At 32.8% G+C, this 14442-nt stretch overlaps 1 protein-coding gene across 1 annotated transcript; it reads right to left on the reverse strand.

The window, feature by feature from the left end:
• Window positions 1–1038: 1038 nt before the first annotated feature.
• On the reverse strand, window positions 1039–3387 carry LOC131057719 (expansin-B3). Its single transcript, XM_057991880.2, has 5 exons — window positions 3127–3387; window positions 2034–2146; window positions 1706–1884; window positions 1491–1620; window positions 1039–1396 (listed from the first exon to the last, which is right to left on the reverse strand). The coding sequence occupies exons 1-5, from the start codon at window positions 3287–3289 to the stop codon at window positions 1178–1180; spliced, it is 804 nt and encodes a 267-aa protein (XP_057847863.1). The 5' UTR covers window positions 3290–3387; the 3' UTR covers window positions 1039–1177.
• Between the last annotated feature and the right edge of the window lie 11055 nt (window positions 3388–14442).

Here is a 14442-nt window from a genome sequence, read left to right on the forward strand (position 1 = left end):
GAGCAAATTCAAGGTATTTGAACTCATGATCATTATCTATATTTTTTTTAATGGCTTTACCATCTAATCTACCAAGAGTTAATTATGTTTACATATTTATTAAATTATTATATACATGAATTTACTAAAATAAATATAATAGTACCACAATTGTAAAAAATAATTAGATTTTTAATGTTTACTTATGCTAGTTATTGAGTCTATAACTCACCTTTTTTAAAATAAAAATAAGAAAAATTATATAATATGTTTAAACAATTATAATAAAAGAAACAAGTTAATAAATAAATAAAATATGTTCTTATTTGTTTAGATTTACTTTAATGAATTTGGGTTGTGTCTTCAATAAAATGATAGTAAAATTAAATTTAATTTGTTTTTATTATATTGTAATTATAAATTAAGATTTAAATTGAAATATTTTTTTTTTATAATGATTTATAATTATTAAAAAATAGTGTTTTGAGATTTCAATAAATAATTATAAAGCAAAAATAAAATGATTTTTACTTTTTATTTATTTAATTAATCTATTTGCATATTTATAATAATTTAACTTAATAAATTTTGATATGAAAAATAACAAAACATAAGAAAGAATATATTGGAAAATACCAAACCTTAAAATATATCTGTATAAAAGTATTTGAATATCTACACTTGTTATAATTAATTTGACTGACAAAAGTTGAATTTGTAAGATCTATTATAAAATCTCATGTAGTTAACAGTGAAGTTGAGTTGAAAGATAAAACTACACCATTCTCATCCAGAAATTACAATAACTATATTTATTTAATGTTTATTAATTAAATTGAAAATCAGAACACAAACTTTTTGAATTAATAAATAAAATAAAAACAACCAAATATACATTATGATTTCAGATAAAGATTGTCCAAAACTAAGTTCCTAAGATGTCAACAGCACTAAGAACAGCAATTCAAACGAGCTACCTATTAGTTTTTTTTTTGTTGGTTTTGGCAAGCGAAAACAAGTCATAACATAAAAGTCTTTTGGGTATAAATACTGTATAAATAAGCAGAAAAATTTTAGTCTGTGTGCCATAGTTATATAAATGCGATGAGTTACATAAAAGAAGCTTGATTGCAGATGTTGCTTCCCAAATCACCTTTGTTATTATTTTATTTATTTAGTTACTAATATGCTTGTATTTTTAAAATTCTTGCAGGAGGGTTGGATCATAATTGACATGTGATGTGTATGTATCCCCAGCATTCCAATTCTCTGGAATAACTTCATATGCAGTGAGTATATCTCCAGAGGAAAGAGATTCCACGCGAATAGAAAATGGAGCTTTCAGATATGACCCGCTATCCAAAGCCCACTTAGCTCCCGACTGCTCTGTCATTTCTTCCCACCCATCAGATGCTGCCTGCAAGAAAAACACATAAATTTCTTTCAAACCCTAATTCATAACACATAAATGAATGAGAAATCAAAAGTTAAAAACTTTTGAAAATGACTACCTGCTGCAGATAGACAGACCCAATATCACCAGCTCCGTTTACATACTCAATCAGCACGGAGAACCAGTAAGCCGTAGCATGTGGACTAACTTTGAAGGTGATGTTATTTCCTTCATAATCACAGGCTACCCTAAATAATCATAAACCATCTCGTCAATAAAACCCCTAGAAAAGAAAAAAGAAACTAAATTGTGTGATACGAAATCAGTTTATACCGTTTGAAGGAGATATCCACAAGACCTTCATCAAGAAGCTCCGTAGCATTGTCAGGATATGCCATTCCGGCGAAGGCATTGCCACTAAGATCAAAATGTGTTTCGTTGCATCCGCCACATTCATCAGTAATCACCACACTAACAGGATTTTGCGAACATATTCCACTCTTGCATTTTACCTGTATTTTTTCATTTATTAGATACTCCTTTACCAGATCAAATGTTAACTTGGATTTTTTAAGATCAACTTCATTGTGGACTACACTAGTGTATTACCCATCATAGAGAGAAAGGATAAGTCAATGCTAAAACTAACTCAGTTTAATACCTGGTAGCAAGCTCCGCAGCCTTTCCCTTCAACAAAGAGGGCTGGACCCACTGCTGCTATTCTTGAATTGAACATGTTTGTTTTCACTAGTCCTCCATATCCACATGCACCACCTGCTGACAACAAAACAAGAGGAAGTAAAAAACCAACTGAATTCTTCTATCTATTATGCCAAGGAGAGTATGTGGGAAAAGCTAGGTCAAAATACAATATGTGAATCAAATTGTTTTCATTGAGGTAAGATCGTTTCGAAGGGACCATAAATCTTGTACATAATAGGTTTTGTTGGTATCTATATTCAAATACATCAAAACATGAGCAACTCGAGACAATTAATCACCATCTAAACGACTTGAAGGCGAGCCCCTCAAGTTTTGAAGGGAATCTGATAGCCGATATAACAGGACGATACCTACACGATGGTAGACCTGATCTAGCTATTGAAAAACCCTTGAGTCGAGCAGGGAACTTAAAAACCTATTTAAGAAGACATCTCTTGTTTCTTTGAAACAATATGTAAATCAATTTTTTATGTCAATCGCCTCTCTACTTTAAAAACATGTCTTCCCTATACAAATTGTGTTTTGAAAATGGTTCCCTTTGAATTGAGGTGAAGTTCTAATAGATAGAATATTTGTTGAACTTTTTATGGATCAGCTAGAAGACAAATGGCAATCTTCCATTTGCTACTGAAGTACTCTGCCATTAAGCTTATAAGACCAGCCCATCTTTGGATCAGATGTGGCTTATTTCCAACACCCCCTTAAATCACTCCAATAGAATGTTTGGGGCTCCTAGCTTGACCTAACACTGATAACATGTTGAACTTTCATAGATCAACTAGAACTTCAACCTAGAACCTTTCTTCTGCTGCTGGAATGCTCTACCACTATGCCACTGACCCATATAAGACTCATCCATTTTTAATTTGAATAAAGCATACTTTCAACACTATTTCTATTACCTTTTATTTATCCAATTAACAGTTAGAGTTGCCTATTCTTTGGTATAGATACAACAAGTACCTATTGCACTTTTCATTTTAAAATTACTAAATGAAAAAGGTGAGCAACAATACAGAATTTAGTATTACCTTCGCTTCCATCCCCATCCGGAGGGGGAGGGCCATACCATGTGGCAGTACCCTCCTGCCAGCCTCCATCGTCACCTATAAAACCAGCTTGACAGGATACCAACATTGAACAAACAGACACTATTTCTATCAAATAAAACACACAAGTTTTCATATCCACCATCTCTTTGGTGGCACTATAACAAATTACAACTTCTTACGATTACTCAGTAGAAAGCTGTAGAGAATGAGATTGTTCAACTTGGAACTGTTCCTGAGTATGAATCCAATAACATGCTTTTAACGTAGTGAAAAAGGATTTTCTATTTAATGATGTGTAAGCTCAGCATTTTAACAGTTTTCTGACCTGTGTATAAGTGTCATAATTATGGATGCCAAATTTAAGCATGATAATGGAGGTTCTAGAGGAAATGAGTGACGTTAAATCTCGAAAGTAATCCAAACATGAGATCCATGCCTACCGTTTCATGTAACTCTCAGCTCTGCTGCTCATCTGTCATCTGACGTTATAATTAATTACCATCCGGTTAGCATTGTTTCCATTTTCCGTTACTCAGTTTGTCTCTGACGTCGAGCAATAGACATAAAAAAACTTTGTTGAGAAGAAAGAGATCACGTAATATCTGGTATTATGATTGTATTTCATGTGAAAAGCCACGAGCAAAGTGCTCTTCAATTATATTCGCGCATTACTCGTCTGACAGCATTGACAAACTCATCTTGCTTATGATTGCGTTGGAATTTGAACCTGATTTATGAATCCATAAAATACGTTATGGTAGATAGTCATAATTTTGGATGTTAAATATTATATATTTTTATTTTTTAACAGTTGTTTTAGATGGCAGGATTATTGAGGTTATAAATATTTTTGTCTATAATATTTTAATAGTGTTTATAGGTGAGTGGTAATTTAAGAGATTATGATTATTTTATAAAAAAATAAAAATTCACAGGTATTAATGTAGATTGTGATTTTTAAAGATATTCATGTGACAATAAATATAAATCATAAGAAAGACTAGTTTATAATTATTATTTTAAGACATGTATATTTTCAACAACATTAGGAGGTTTCCTGTTGAAGTAGTATATTAGTATTAAGTATTTGTACCATATTTCTTATTATATTTTTCTATTTTAGAAATTGTTTCATTACAAATTGAATTCTACTTGAACTTAAACTAAGAAGCTTGACCATAAACTAAGAAGCTATATAGCATTTAGATGCAATAGATATAGAGAATTGATGTTAGTCAAGTATTTCATGTTGGACAACAATTTTAGTTGGCCTATCAAACTATTGTGTCAAAAGTGTGATAGATGGAACTCTAGTAAAGTGAAACATTTAAGGTTCAATTTTAAATTTTGCAATATCAATGTAAGGGTAATGTTCTACTGGTTATCATGTCATGTGAAAGAATTCAATATAGAGTCCAATAATACCTAGGAAATCATGATTCATCTACCAAAACAATAAAAAAAAAAAAAATCAAAACCATGGTTAAACCTATGCACTCTCCTTCAAAATTAACTCCTAGAGAAGAATGTATGCATATTGAAATTCATAATAAAAACATATATAATTTCAACAAAGTGTGAAATATTGTGTCTAGTAATTTTATATTCAAGTGATAATATATGTATGATCAATCTACTATATGGATATCAATTGCTCTTGCATCATAGATAAAGTCATTCAACACCCCTCTAGTGGATATATTTCATATAATGACCTTTCATGGGAGATGTATATCCTTCAAGGCCTGCAATTATTTTTAGCTTGGATTGAGGCTCATAAATTGAATGATTTTATCAAGGTAGAAAGCTTGATGAACTTCTATCCAATCCACCTTCATAAGAGTGCACATTGAAATCTCTTGTTGATTCTAATGAAAATAGAAGAATTAATTTTTTTTGGAATACAATATGCAAGAATAATTAACTAACTACAAATGTTTGTACTAATAATTGTGAAGTACAAGAGTGATAACTGGTTAACTACATACGTTGATAGTTTGAAATTTGTTTATGATTTTTATAAGTATTTGTTCATAGGACATCAAGGAAAATGTTGTCTCACCTTTTGATCCTTCTTTAGTTATCAAATTAGGGAAAGGAAGTAGACCTAGCCATGAACATAAACAACACAGTTGCATTTATTACTTTAGCACACAAGTCATGGTTTATATGCCAAAACATGTATTGGTATAGTGCCACTACATTGAACATATGGACGAGGCAAACATAAATTATCATGATCAATAGAAAAATGAGTATTGGAGAAAGATTTCATTCTTTGCATCATATGTTAACAAAATATTTCATGGATCTAGATCTGGAGTTATTTTTGCTACTAAATGTATGCCTCTAAATAAAGTGTATAAAATATATAACTATATGGTGTAGGAGAAGATGAGTATTATTTAGGGTCAATCTCATAGGGATGATTTTATTACCAAGAATTATATTACAAATAATAATCATATAATAAGTTATCAAGCTACATTATTGATGTTAATGTAGCATCGTAAATTGCATCCTGACGCAATTTCTTACTCAAGTAGGCCCTATTTTAGCATGTATGACCTCCTACATCCGGTTTCGCTAATCACAACCAAATTCAACATATCATTCTGTGATCTTCTCCTCATTTATGACCTCAAGTCCCAATTTGAGTGTGCTTTGGAGGTAGCATGATGCCTAGGGTGCCCTGTTCCCCTTATTTTGGCCCCAAATTGAAATCACAAAAACTAGTGAACCCTATTTCATCACCTTATATTTTGGCAAACTCGATGCTTCCTACATTGCATTGATTCTGATTTTCCTTTCAAGTTTTATTTAGGTGTCTTGCATTGTTCATAATGGAATTCACTAGATACTGTAATACCCTAAAAATGGTAATCTAAACCATGAGCCCCTAATCTCGACAACGCACCAAGGTCCTAACCAAAGGAAATTAAATAAATCTTGAGCACACAATTAATTTCTAAAATCATCAATTTCACATGGAAAAATTAATCACTTAATATTAATTAAATATTTATTTAATTAATCGATCATTCCAAATAAATCATTTTAAACAATTATCTTATTTATTTTAATTAAATATCTTTTGCATATTTAATTAAATAAATCAATTTGCCATTAAATCATCAAAAAGAGGAATTAATTTGAAAAATAAATAAAAATTGCCATAAATCTTCAAAAAAGGAAACAAATCAAGAAAGAGGAATTGGAAATTATGAGCACAAATCTTCAAAAAAGGAATTAATTGACAAAAAAAGAGAATTAAAAATTGAGAAAAGAAATCAATTGGAGATAATCTTGAAAAACAAATTAAAAATTGATAAATAATCTCAAACAAAAGCAATTAAAACAATTAAATCTCAAAATTGAATGAAATAGAGAATAAATCAGTTTTTTCTTGATTTTATCTTAATTTTAGTTCAATTTCCTTTAAAACTGAGAAAAGCATCCAATCACATCAATTCACCTAGATTGTGCTTCCTCTTGGAAAATCTTAACTGTTCATCATCATTTGATCTCAATCGTTGGTTTCTTTCTGAATTTTCTATAAATTCAGGTTCTCGTCTCTCATTGAAAAAAAATCCCGGAGAATATATTGTTATTATGTTGTTTTTGCTCTAGGTTCATTGAGAATTTGCATTGAGATATTGCATATTAGTTATTTCATATTTTTTAAATCATTTAGCTTAAATATTCATATATTGCTTAAATCATGTTAGATTAATCTTGCATATCTAGCTTACATCTTGCATCCATTTAGCTCATATTCATGCTCATATAGATTTAAAAGTCCTTTGTTTAGGTGTTGTCTAGTCACTAGATAGATTAGCAATCTTAGAGCAATCTAAACTCGCATCTACTAGAAGGCAATGGTTCACTTTGTAATGGTTTATTATTCATTGATTATTGATTTACTAACCATGCATCTAATGACTTAATTGAAGTGTTGTGTATTCCAGATATAGATACAGGTCCACTTTTCATACACCACATTTTTTGCACCCACCAAGTGGCTCGAACCCATGACTATAATATTTCTAATGTTTCTTGAACAAATTTAATGTTTGGTTTTTGTAACTAATAAACATGTGTTAAATTTGCAAATAAAAATCTTTCTTTTTGTTTGTTCTTCTGTGACAATCAAAAATGGTCTCTGTTTGGAGGGCATAACTTTTTATTGAACCATTGGATTTAAACAAATGTTTTATATGTTGTTTAAAATTAAGTTTTCTACATTTTAACCAAAGATATTTTCCTAAGGATTTCTGGTTTGAAAGTTATGAATGACAGAGTGCAATGCTATCATTTTACTTATTCTTCTGTGACAGTAAAAAATGGTCTCCGTTCGGAGGGAGTAACATTATTTTTAACCGTTGGATCTAAACAAAATTTTGATATGTTGTGTCAAACCAAGGTTTCCACATTTCCATTGAAGCGATTGGTATAATTATCTCTAGTTGGAAAGTTATAAATGATAGAGTGCAGTACTATCAAAACTGTTATAAATAGGATAGTCATAAGAAATGGAAATTCTTGTTAGATTAGTTAAATTTACAGTTTGTATGCTAGAATTTTCTTTTGATGATTTTTTTTTATGTTATTTTGGCAACTAATCTTGGGATTTTAATGTTTTCAGGTACTCTTGACAAAGAATTCAATCATTAAACATACACTTGCCAAAGATTATAAACTCGAACTACTGATATCTTTGTTTTGCAAGTTGCCTCCGGAGATACAAACAAACATTTTGTCTTCTTAATCTTTTTAGGAACACTTCAATTTATATAAGGGAAAGAACTTTGTTTTACGTGTTTTTGGGAGAAATATAGAGTAGGAGAGTATGCTCTTGTCCATTTGGAGAATCAGAAATCTAGACCTTGAGGTTTTTTTCTATTAGAGTTTGAGATTTGTTGATACCTTTAGAGGGCCTGCCTACCGAGAAGCCTCTAAGGCTTGGTGAGAGGGAACGACCCAAGTGATTCTGGCCAAAACCAGGAATCCAACTCACTATAATAAAATGCTTCTGGGGTGAAAGTCCCAGGAGATGGAATAATCAGTGGCACTACTTCATTTATGAGGAGTATCTCATGTTGAGCATCTTGTAGGGCCTTGCGGTCTAAATCACGCTTGCGTGACTACATGGTTTCAACATCCCGCTGAGTTTGAATCTAAATCACGATTTCATGACAGTCAGGCGATCCTTCCGAATGGAACCCTTACTAAAAACTATAAGATAGAGGCTACCTGATTCACCTCCAAAAGGGGGATAATCTTTGTGCAAGAGAGATAGTAACTCTCCCAAGACACTTTCCATATCGTGCCCCCATTAGCGTTGAGAATCCATTGTGTGAGACTCAGTGGCCATATTCTGATTAGCTATCGGGTGTGTACCTATGTTAGCAATCAAAGATTTTCTTCTCTAAGCCAAATTTTGTAGGGTTAGTGTGTTGTGATTGAATTATTATATATCTTGCGTGTTTTCTGTGTTTTTGCCCCTGAAAGTGAAAATGAAATACTAAAACTAGAGAAAACAAATCAAACAATATCAAACAATTCATTGATAAACTTTGTCCATGTCCAAACTGGTCTCTGTCAGTCATCGAAATATCAACCCTTATCAAATATTGGTAGTTGTCAGTCATTGAAACTCTGTCTGTCAGAATCTCGTCTCTGTCCAATCCTCTATCGTATGAATTCCTAATCTTGTCAGTCAAAATTGCTCAGATCAGTCTATAGCGAGCATAAAACTGGTTATCATCCTCTTGAGCATAAACAGTCTTGATAGTGTACCCCTGTCATTGTGTTGCATGATTTTGTCAATCATCCACTAGCTAGTTAAATCAACTATTCATCAAACCTAAGTTAACTTAGATAACGTCTTACACAGAATAGATCGTTCCTGAAACCAAACCAGATCTCAGTTACTTCACTCAATCACTACGTTAAACAAACAACTAGCTACAATTTGATCTTGACTTATGCAACACATCTAGCTCTCAATCCCATCGGTTGTAAATGCCTATTCAAACCAGAAGCTCTTCTAAAAATTCTGACAAAAGTAAGAAGCCCATGGCTACCTTGGCCCAACAAATTCAAGATCTCAAGAGAGAAATATATTACATTCACTCTCAACGAAAGACCCAATGACACCTCTTGAGATAAAAATTCATGATATTAAGAACACTAGACTTCAAGAAATGCTAAAACAATTACATAAGATGGAACAACAAATAATTGACAATCAAAAGCCAAATCTCAAACAAGCTCACAAGACACCTTCACCAAGACATAAAGATATTTCCTCCAAATATCCCCTAGATAGACAATTTACACCTTTGGGGCAATCTATTGAGTCAGCTTTAGAAGAGCTTCTTAAGAAAAATCTTATCATATTACCTAAAAAGACCACATGGGGATGTGAAATTTTGAGTAAATACTGTGCATATCACAGACAAAATGAACATAAGGCTTCAAAGTGTATGAAATTAAAACATAAAATTCAAGACCTCCTTGATGATGGTGTTATTAAAATTGAAGATCATAATAATTCACCTAAAGAGAAACCAGATGTCATTACCAAGAATGATCAAAATGATGAACCTATGTCTAGCAATGGCCCACATGTCGCCTCCATCTCTTCCATGATGCCTCCATCTCCTAAGGCTTCTCAACAACAGTACATATCATATCCCTCAAATAATGAACCTAATGATGAAACTTCTCATGTTGATCCTCTAGGGCTATCTCAAGGGCCATCCCATCCAATGGTTGAAAAGGATCTTACCTTCCTAGAATCCCATGATGATCCCATTATACCTTTCCATTTCTTCCAAGGTGATCCCCTTCCATATCAAGAGCAAATCATCCTTCCTAAACAAGATCATGATGCCTCTTCCACCTTTTCAAACAATCCTATTCAAAATGAAGAGTCAAACACCCTTCCTAGCCTATCTAGTGGCCCTCTTCCATGTCAAGATCAAAGTATCCCTTCATCTTCTTGTCATAATCCTCCACGTTCACCTCAAGGATCCGTCATGCCTATGAATCCCTCTCATGATCCTACAAGTCAAAATATTTATAAATGCAAAGGGGTAGACTTTCACAAGCAAGAACCCCTCCATGTTAAAGACAATATTAAGGGTCATGGCCTCAGATACATTCTTCAATATGGTGGTATCCCTGCTAAACCAAAATCTAGGTACACGCCTTCCCCTTCATCTCTTCCATCCATTTTAGGACCCTATATCCCTCCATCCCTTGTGCAAGATCAACAAAGGTGTACATCTTCGCATACCTTCCATCCATCTAAAAGGACACAAAGGCTCACTAAGAAAAAGAAAGAAAAATCAAAAGCTATATGGGTTCCTAAAGAAAAATCAAAATCTATATGGATTCCTAAGGCACTTGTAGAAGCAATGCATTCCAAGAAACTGCAAAAGCATGAAAAGTCAAAAACCATGTGGATCCCTAAGTGTCTCCTTGAAGCACAACAATTTAAAGAAAAATCCAAATCAATAGCCAAGATTGTTGTTCCTCCATCCAAACCTTCAAAATATATTTCTCCATCACCTCTTTCATCCGTTTTGGATCCTTATGTCCCAAAATCCCTGGTTCTTCCTCCATCCAAATCTCAAAATCAGAGATCCACTTTTCCTCCATCAATCCACCATCCCTCAAGATGTGTCCCAATGGTGATCTTGTCAACATTTTCATTCACTCATGCACCAACCTTTCAATATCTGATCCATTATCCAACACCTCCTTTTCATCCTTCCATACCCCTTATCCAATCCTTTGCATAAGACTTTACCCTAGCTTCATCACAAAATCCTTAAACTAAGGAAATCAACATTAGAGATGCTGGACATGTAAACTTAGTTGAGTCCTTCTTGGAAAGACATCTTTATGCTGGACCAGTGAACTACCTACACAAAACTCCCTGACCCTATGAACAACATGCACCTTCAATGATACTATATATAAGGGTTGGGTTAGTTTAGCATTTTCTTTCTCCACTACATATCATTTTCTTAAAAGCACTACATTGCATATAGTTTCTTTTTCAAATACATCACAAATTTTTGCATTTGCATATAGTAGCATCAATAAAACAAGGCAACTGTCCAAGTTTATCAGTTTTTTGCATTCAAGAGAAACAAGGGTCGTCTCCTTTCTTAAATATTTAGACATGAAGTCCTTGAGGTCATAAGGTCATTCATTTTTCAACATTACCCTATGATGACGCTTTACTTATGGTTGGATAGTGATTTTACTATTTGAGACTTGTTAACCCAAAATCTATCAATTGCTATATCTCAAACACATTAATAAAATCTCTAATTCATTCTTTACACCTAGTTGATCATATGACTAGTGAAAAATCTAGCATTCTACTTTAGCGCCGCTATAATTGTCACACCCAAGTATGTTTCATTACTTACAAGTCAAGACAAGAAAAAAGAAAAAAAAGTGCTATGCCAAATATTCATCTCAAGGCAAAAGAGCAATGATATATAATTGAAATATCACACATACAAGTGCGACAAAAAGCTTGACTATGGGAACATGCGAGTAACTCCATCGGGGCTATGGACGCCTACTAGCAATGGAGTAATATTTGAGAAATTACAGTCTATAACCTCGTCAGAGCTCTAAAAGCTTACTGGAAATGAGGCTCTATTCGGGATTCTTTTGAAGTTAGGATAATCCATGTAGCTAGTCATATAGGATCCTAAGGATCTTTAGTGAACACAAGTGCAAGAATTAACTCATTTGCACTCACATGGGAAAAAGAAGATCAAAGTTTCAAGAACCAATGGGGAATTTTTTGCATCTCCATTTGTAAATCCTAGTCACTAAGTGTGTTAATTTGGATGTTCCAAGGGACCTTAAGGATCGATTGACTGCTTATCTATGAAATATTTTGTACCTCCAATTCAATTATAGTATTACAAAGTGCTAAACAAACATGGTCATCCTTGTTCAAATAGGAAATGTATCTTCATCATGCATATTGCATTAACATAGGTCATATAAAAAATTCATTGTCTCCACATGCATTCTACAGATCATCATGTCATATAGGTTTGCATACTAGGGGCAAACATTAAAAAATCCTAAAAATCATAAAAAGTCCTGAACAAACTCCTAAAAAATCATAAAATGTCCTGAACAAACTCCTAAAAATCATAAAATGTCCTGAACAAACTCCTAAAAAATCATAAAATGTCTTGAACAAACTCCTAAAAATCATAAAATGTCCTGAACAAAATCATAAAATGTCCTGAACAAACTCCTAAAAAATCATAAAATGTCCTGAACAAAATCATAAAAATCATAAAAAGTCCTGAACAAACTCCTAAAAAATCATAAAATGTCCTGAACAAACTCCTGAAAATCATAAAATGTCCTGAACAAACTCCTAAAAAATCATAAAATGTCTTGAACAAACTCCTAAAAATCATAAAATGTCCTGAACAAACTCCTAAAAAAACTGACAAAATCAAAGCAAGAAAGCATAGACAATCCTTCAAACCAAATCAACCACAGACAAACTCTCAAGGTCTACAATCAAACTTATCGCATGTCTTGTTAATAAATCTATCAAACTCTATCAAACATCAACATGTCCTATACAAGGAAGGGTACACTCGAAACCATACAGATTGGTCTTATATGGGGTACTTACTCTTTGAAACTAGACATTCCTATCAATGATCACACAAATCAAAACAATGACATAGATCAGTATGGCTACTGGATTTTGTCCAGGGTAGTCTTATCTCTTGTACTGAAATGTTGCATCTTTTCTTTAGCTTTTACATATCTTTTAGTCACTTGCCTGACATCTTGGTTCTTTTGGGACCCTCGTGGCTTGAAACCGATCACTATCCTAGTCTTAGGGTAATTGATTGAGCAATTTACATGTCCTAAGCAGTATCAACCAAGTCATCTTTCAGTCAGTGGTACCTGGTCATCCACTCTGAGTTAGTCACCTATCTCCTAACTACTAAAGAGTTTTATCACTGAGTACACAAGCAAAACAAGACTACTGAAAACAATCACTAAATTGTTTGAGATATGCATGAAATTTTCTTTGTGTGTTGTCTTTTACATTGGCTTTCACTTATTATTCCCTCTGAGTAGCTCGAGGAAGTCTATCTTGACTAAGAGGAGCAAGGATTGGGGGCATAATACTTTTCTTTGTTTTTTGCTTGTAGGAATGGTTCCAATGATCTGGAAACATCTAATCAGTTGGGTGTTTGTGATAAGTTCCTTCACATCAAGGTAAAATCACCACACATACCTCGACTCCGCTTATTTGTATGCTATAGGGAGGTTCGAGTCATTTATTTGACTGTTTTGAGGGAAGTTCTTTAATGTGCAATCTAGATGCATGCATAATCTGTCCAAGGATATGAACGAAAAAAGGGTCATTACAGACAAGATAATTAATATTGCATATGAAAAGGAAGGAACTCTATTTTGCTCGCTATGTTTGTAAATGCTCGGTGAGGAAAATTAAGCATTCCAAATCCAGTGACTAGGTTTAGGTTGCATTCATCCTAAATTTTATGCATTTCAAGTGATTTCAGCATGATAACAATGATCTCTTTATCTTTTGAATGAGAGTCTGAGGCGTTCGTCATTTCTCAGCTCAGTGGTCCTCTTTTTCATCATTGTTTCTTTGATTGAGTACTTGTGCATTGAGATGTTAGCTGCATACATGAGCGTCTTATATAGATCCATACATTTCATTTTATACTTATTTGCATTCATATTATTGCATGAAGAAACATAAACATTTGCATTACTACTTACTCATTCTCCTCATTTATTTGTATCATCATTTATTTCCATAAAAAGAAACAAAAATAAACATTCATATTCCATTTGCATTCGTTCATCTATATTGAAAAGATATGCATACATATAGAATAAAGCATATAGAACAACATCTCATAATCAATCAACACAAGTACGATAAAATCAAATCAAGAGCTCGTAAATCGGTTGTCTTGAGTCCATTTTTGAGATCGAAATCAAAATCTGACGTCAATTCTCTCATCAAAATTTCATGACGTTGACCACTTAGGGCTTTCATCAACTACTCATTCTCTTGTTCAATTTGCACTCAATTTCTCATTAATCAATGTTAAATCTGAATTTAATTCTCACATTAACTCTCATTTTAATCTTCAACATTAATCTTTGTGCTCAAATAACTTATAATCGCTCAAAAAAAAATGCTTAAAATCATTGCACAACCCTCGCTATCTTTCAATT

This window comes from Cryptomeria japonica, chromosome 6 (genome assembly GCF_030272615.1).
Source record: "Cryptomeria japonica chromosome 6, Sugi_1.0, whole genome shotgun sequence".
Lineage (NCBI taxonomy): Eukaryota > Viridiplantae > Streptophyta > Pinopsida > Cupressales > Cupressaceae > Cryptomeria > Cryptomeria japonica.

Bases quoted from the DNA above. Each gene is read 5' to 3' on its own strand.
- LOC131057719 (XM_057991880.2), bottom strand. From the start codon at position 3,289: ATGGTGGATATGAAAACTTGTGTGTTTTATTTGATAGAAATAGTGTCT. The intron at 1,885-2,033 runs GTATTAAACTGA...GAAAAAATACAG, and splicing joins GCTGCGGAGCTTGCTACCAG to GTAAAATGCAAGAGTGGAAT. The intron at 1,621-1,705 runs GTATAAACTGAT...ATGATTATTTAG, and splicing joins GTGGATATCTCCTTCAAACG to GGTAGCCTGTGATTATGAAG.